The sequence below is a fragment of the Stegastes partitus genome, unplaced genomic scaffold, assembly GCF_000690725.1.
Source record: "Stegastes partitus isolate 25-593 unplaced genomic scaffold, Stegastes_partitus-1.0.2 Scaffold1688, whole genome shotgun sequence".
Lineage (NCBI taxonomy): Eukaryota > Metazoa > Chordata > Actinopteri > Pomacentridae > Stegastes > Stegastes partitus.
In genome coordinates this window covers 23,882-29,719 of record NW_007579419.1, presented here as the reverse complement: position 1 = coordinate 29,719, position 5,838 = coordinate 23,882, and the positions used below count along the sequence as shown (strand labels likewise).

The following is a 5,838-nucleotide window of genomic DNA, read 5'->3' as shown; positions in this document are numbered from 1 at the left end:
GCAAATTGGTTCTGTGGGAGGGACCAGACAAAGAGCAATTCAGAAGACCTCAATGAACAGCAGCAAAAGGAGAGCTGCCACCTTGCCTGGAAGAGGGAAATCGGGGCACCCCCCTGGAGCCAGGCCTGGGTGGGGGAGCTTGCCGGGGAGCGTCTGGTGGCCGAGCCTTGGGGCCCCGTGGGGCTCTGTCGGGCACAGCCTGATAAAGTGACACAGGGCCACTGCCCAGAGCGCCCACCACCCTCAGCGCAGAGGATCGGGGTCAGGTGCTATGCCCACCAGGTGATAGGCAGGAGCGGGCGTCCTGGCGTATCGTCCCCTGGGGGAATAGAGTAGCTCTTGGGACATGGAATGTCACCTCACTGGTGGGGAAGGAGCCTGAGCTGGTGTGAGAGGTGAAGCGTTACTGGCTAGATATAGTCGGGCTCACCTCCACCCACATCAAGGCCTCCGGCACCATACTCCTGGAGAGGGGTTGGACACTCTCCTTTTCCGGAGTTGCCCACGGTGAGAGGCGCCGGGCAGGTGTGGAGATACTCACAAGCCCCCGGCTGAGCGCCGCCTTGTTGGAGTTCTCCCCGGAGAACGAGAGGGGCGCCTCTCTGCGACTGCGTGTTGCAGAGGGGAAAACTTTGACTGTCATTTGTGCTTATGCGCTAAACGACAGTTCAGAGTATTCGGCCTTCTTGGAGTCACTGGGTGGTGTCCTGGAAGGGGTGCCGCCTGGGGACTCCATAGTTCTCCTGGGAGACTTCAATGGTCACGTGGGCAAGCTGGATCCGATGGCGGGGAAGGCTACCGGACAGACCTGGTAAACCCACACGTGTAGTGTGGGTGAACTGGGAACCTCAGGCAGAGGCCCCTGTCCGTGGGGTTTTCAAGTCCCACCTCCAGAAGAGTTTCTCCTGCATCCCAGGGGAGGTTGGGGACATGGAGTTAGAAGGGGCCATGTTCAAAGCCTCCATTGCAGAAGTGGCCATTAAGAGCTGTGGCCAGAAGGTCACTGGTGCCTGTCATGGCAGCAACCCCAAAACTAGCTGGTGGACACCGGCAGTGAGCGAAGCCGAAGAAGGAGACTTTTTGGGCCTAGCTGTCTCCCAGACTGGGGACTGGGAACCAGTAAACACGTCCTCTGCTGAGGGGGCTGTTCAGTTCATTAGGACGCGGCCAAGAGTAAAATTATTGATAACCGGAAACCATTGCAGGTGCTGCTCATAATGGACTGGGCAATGAAGTTAATTCCAACCAGTCGCGGTTTGGAAAGAAGGGGAAGTCCTGGCATCCATCGGTGGCCATCACTGAAGCAGGAGATGGAATGATTGAGGTAGTAATCATATGCCTTCTCTTCTGTCTTTATCGCTCGCTGACCACTGTAAACTAGTTGCTCATGAGCCCACTCTTTGTTGCGCTAACCAATTACAAATTTGGATAACTGATAAGAAAGCCAGGAGAGACGTGAAAGCCTATATTCCTCAGAGTGGTAATTTCAAAATTTCATTGACTCTCACTTATACTAATTGTCCCATTATGAGATCAAGGCTTTAAATCAGAAGGGAGCTAGAACTGTGGCTTTGCTTTCGATCAGAGTGTTTGATCATATTTATTATGCCTTGCTCCTTGATAGTTTTTACAAAGGCCATCATTAAGCTGCCGATTCTTATTTTCATGGCTACGGACAATTATTAAACATGCTAAATCAGTGGACCTGCTGTGGGGGTGTTTGTGTTTATGAGAAGAGACCAGCAAAATGAAGATGAAAAAAACCCTCTGTACCTCATTTTCCTTGCAAATTTCCAACTTTATTAACAAAGTATTTCAGCTTTACAATGACTATGATCACGCCATGAATTTTGTTTTACGACAGTATCCCATGGTTCTTCTGCCATTGGAACTAAAGTGTGTGGTGAACGGTTCCATGGCAGGCTACAGTCAGTGCTGGTTACTGCTAAAAACAAAACTCAAACGGAAATAAATATTTACAATTTTTTAGCATTTAACTTAGCTCTTTGTGTTTCAGGGTTGCAAAACACTGCCTGCATAAATAAAATACATACGTTTATACATTTTTCACGAGTGCATACATCTCTTTTTGGATGTGGCTCTTTGCAGTTCCTTTTCTGTGGTTCATTACCGGTAAATAAATGTCATGTTTGCCGTTTGCTTGGTGGCTTTTTATGAAGCTGTAGAGATATATACATATATATTTACATATTTACACTTTAAATCCTACATATATACATTTCCCCATGCTTTCTGATCCACTTGGTTTGTTCTTTGTTGACATGATTCTTCAGTCTACACCTGTCACAGAATCTCTACTTCATAACTATGGATGGAACAAACCCTGTGAAGATCTGCTCATTATTACCTTTTCTTGATCAGCTACTTTGGTTTCAGCACATGCCATACATGTTACAGTGATGGACCTTTTCAATCTGAGATGTGTTTTCTAGTTGAACAGTTATACAATTAGAAGTCAAAATCTACCAGTTGAGGCGACCTTTCCATCTGGAGTACCTTTGGTTGTAATTGTGTTATAGACTTGATTTGGAGTGTGCACCTCATCGTAACCCCACAGTATTCCTGAATTGTCTGTGAATGAGCACCGCATTTGCATTGGAAACCACATACTCCATCATAAGCTTAGCAACGCAGTTTTCTCAGGATACACCACCCTCTTGCCCCTGACTGGCATCTGATACCTCATTTCTTTCCAAAACTTGGAGGAGGGGGAGAGGGATGGTGACCACTGTGAGTCCTTTCCACCTTGTTCCTCATCTTCTCTCCTGCTCATACATGTCCTCCACCTTTGCCTCGTCCTCAGGTCCTTCCACCAACACACAGCGCCCTGCTTCTTCCTCAGGTGGCGCACTGACTCTGGGAATAGAGCCAGTTGAGCTGGTGAGATCTCCTCCAACTCCACCAGAACCACCTGTAAAGCAGTGCTTGGATTAGAACCAGGGTGCTTTTTGAGCATTTGTCTGTGAACACTAGTCAAATAATCACTGTGAATGTGTTTCTTTTTTTTTTTTTGTCTTTGTAGAAAGTGGAATTAAATTCAACAAGTCGTGTGCTGTGAGCGTTCTGAGGGAATTAGCTCTGGGCTCTGATGTCCTCATGTCATTCCATAAACCTGCATTGACTTTATAAGTTTATTTATCTTTCCACAACTCTGAAAACTCCATATAAAGTTGCTTTCTGAAGCTGTTACCAGTTTGCAAGCATTTGTATTAGATACCCCAAGATAAGTAAGAACTAGCACAAGGGCTGGTCTGTGCACACAGTACAAGTAAATACAGCAAATTACTTGTTGTTGTTTTTATTAGTAAAAATAAAAACATATAACCCTTCAGTAAACAAACTAAAATAATTCTTGGAATGCTGATGTAGTTGTTTTTTGGTTCATTTACTTAAAAATAATGCAAACAAACAGTCACTGGGGCATGTACAAACATTTGTGCACCCGACTACGTTAACACTGAGTAACACCTTTTAATCTTCCTTTGTCAAGCTAAAATTTCATTTCTAATTTGCATCTCTAATTGAGCTTATAATATTTTTTGACCCACTGCCTTACTTCCTGAAGTTTCTTGTAATAGATGAGTCTCGTGTATTTAGTCACTATTTCGGTAAATGTAAGTGTCACATTGGAGGCAGTGGGGGCTCAATATTAAAGGACTCTGAGATCAGCACACGGGGCCGTAGCTTGACTTTTATTTCGTTTCTGTTAATATTGACTCTCCTTTTAGCTGTGGTTTGAGTTATTCATTTGCTCGACAGTACACTTCCTCCATCGTCTGCACGCTAACTTTGTTTGCTGTTTGATTCTGAGCCAGAACTTGTTGTCTGGCTTGTTGCATGCCTCTGCCTCTGAAAATGTTTTGCAGCAGTGGCTCATAGGTGTAAAAAAATGTAAATCTGCTGTATAGAATTTGCATTAACAGGTGTGTTTTCTCACCTTGAGAGATCCCTCCAGGAGCGCTCTGTGCATAGCTGCCATACACTCAAACTGCTGCCATGTGTCTGGACTGGATTTGTCACTACAATCACATGTCATGCTGCCGCTGGTTTCACTTATCTCGCGTTCACTTTCATCGCTGATATCACCGCTCTTGGAAACGTTGTTATTGTTGCTGCTCGTGCTGCATGTGTGTCTTTTTCTGATGAAAGTGGAGGCGGTGTAGAGCAGGAGGAGGCGGCGGCTGGCTTGTATGTTCTCTTCTATGGAGTCCACTGTGGCTGCAGGAGGAAACAAAGGATAAAGACAGCGATTTAGCAAGGGTTGTATGAAACAGTTGGAGTACTCTCTGGTTACATTTAGAGATTTCTTTGGTAAATTTAAAATAAGTAAATATAAAACATTGCAGCAATCAACAAAATTCCCTGCACTGTTTCTTCCCCCCACTGTTTCTGACTTTATCTGAAATGCCATCAGGAAATGACAGTTAAGAACCTCTGGCCTTGTCTGTTGGATAGAAAAACAAAGTGAAACCCTTCTAACTCCAAGCAAGCTGCAGGAATGTAAAGCGCAGGAGTCATGGTGCATCGCTCCACTGTGTAGCATTAATGCAGGCACATGTACATAAAAAAGTCGTCAGAAGAAAAGCTTAACTGCAGTCTAATCACAAAAGTCACCGTCTTAAGTATGCAGAGCAACATCTGGATGAGCCAGACTTAGTTTGGAGACAAGTACTGTGCACAGATGAACTTAAAATCAAGCTCTTTGGCCACTAAAGGCATACTTTGAGAAGCAAAATGAATTGCAGTTGCATTTTATGAAAAGAAATGCAACTGTTAAGCATGGAAGTGAAATACTTATTGAGTTGCAGCCAGAGGCACAGGAGAATGAAGAGGGCCATTCCAAAATATTCAATCTTTTATCACTGGCCTGTTCTAGAAACCTCAGTCTCCTGAACCAACTCAAGTTTTTAAAACAAGCCAATGATAAAAGCATAGATATGTTGGGATGGCCCTCATGATCTGTGACTGACGCATCACTGATAATGTGTTGGTATATTTTACACATGCTGCAAAACAGCCGAGAATTATTTCAAAATTCCACACGCTCTGCTATAAAGAATTCAAAAAAATGTGGTTAAGTGCATTAACATTGGAAAGAAAGGCTCATACTCTTATGCCAGCTTGCTGCAGGGAATGCGTTTACATAGTTTCACCCCAAAAATCAACAAGAGGCAAACAAGGCAGTAAAATTTACTCTAAGAGGTGCCCAGACTTTTGCATACAGTGATAGGCTAATACAGTGTTTTAAACACAGGCCAGTGGGTCTGGGCTGTATAAGAGGCAAATAACAGTGCTAGCTCTGCTGTGTCAGCATCTTACCCTGCCCAGGCAGGCAGTCACGGCCTGCTATGAAGAGTTTGTAGTCACAGGCCTGTTCCAACACTTGAGGCAGTGTGTGAAGGGCAAACGTCTCCACTTCGTTGCTGAATCCAAAGTCGTAGGGCTGTGGGTACGCCACATACGCATCGTATAATTTCCCGTCCAGGTCTGAGACAGTAAACAAAGAGTTCATTAGAGGAAGTAGGCAGTTCTTACGCCATTCTAGAGAAGTCCCTCACCCCAACAAAATGCAACAAGACTGAAACACTCAGTCGGAGGTACTTCAACAAACAACCATCAAGTGTAAGAAATGAGTTTCAAAGAGAGCAGATAAGGTGCTGATTTAATTGACCTGCTCTGTTTGTGTTTCCTTACAAGACTTCAGCCTGATATCTCCAGGCACATCACAGCTGACACCACTGTTGTGACCAATGACAGACAGAGCTGCCAATAATGATCTATTTTTCACAATATAAACATTATACAGATCATGCAAAA

The 5,838-nt window shown here is 44.7% G+C and overlaps 1 protein-coding gene across 3 annotated transcripts in view; it reads right to left on the bottom strand.

Annotated features, from left to right (window-relative positions):
• Positions 1–1,777: 1,777 nt before the first annotated feature.
• The window catches only part of LOC103372054 (interleukin-1 receptor type 1), a 26,556-nt gene continuing 22,495 nt past the window's right edge, over positions 1,778–5,838 (bottom strand). For all 3 annotated transcript variants that reach the window (XM_008301588.1, XM_008301586.1, XM_008301589.1), the window contains exons 10-12: positions 5,341–5,508; positions 3,959–4,239; positions 1,778–2,932 (exon numbers count right to left, since the gene is read on the bottom strand). In XM_008301588.1, coding sequence (XP_008299810.1) covers positions 2,636–2,932; positions 3,959–4,239; positions 5,341–5,508 — 746 coding nt within the window. In that variant the 3' untranslated portion in view covers positions 1,778–2,635. The remainder of the gene's footprint in view (positions 2,933–3,958; positions 4,240–5,340; positions 5,509–5,838) is intronic.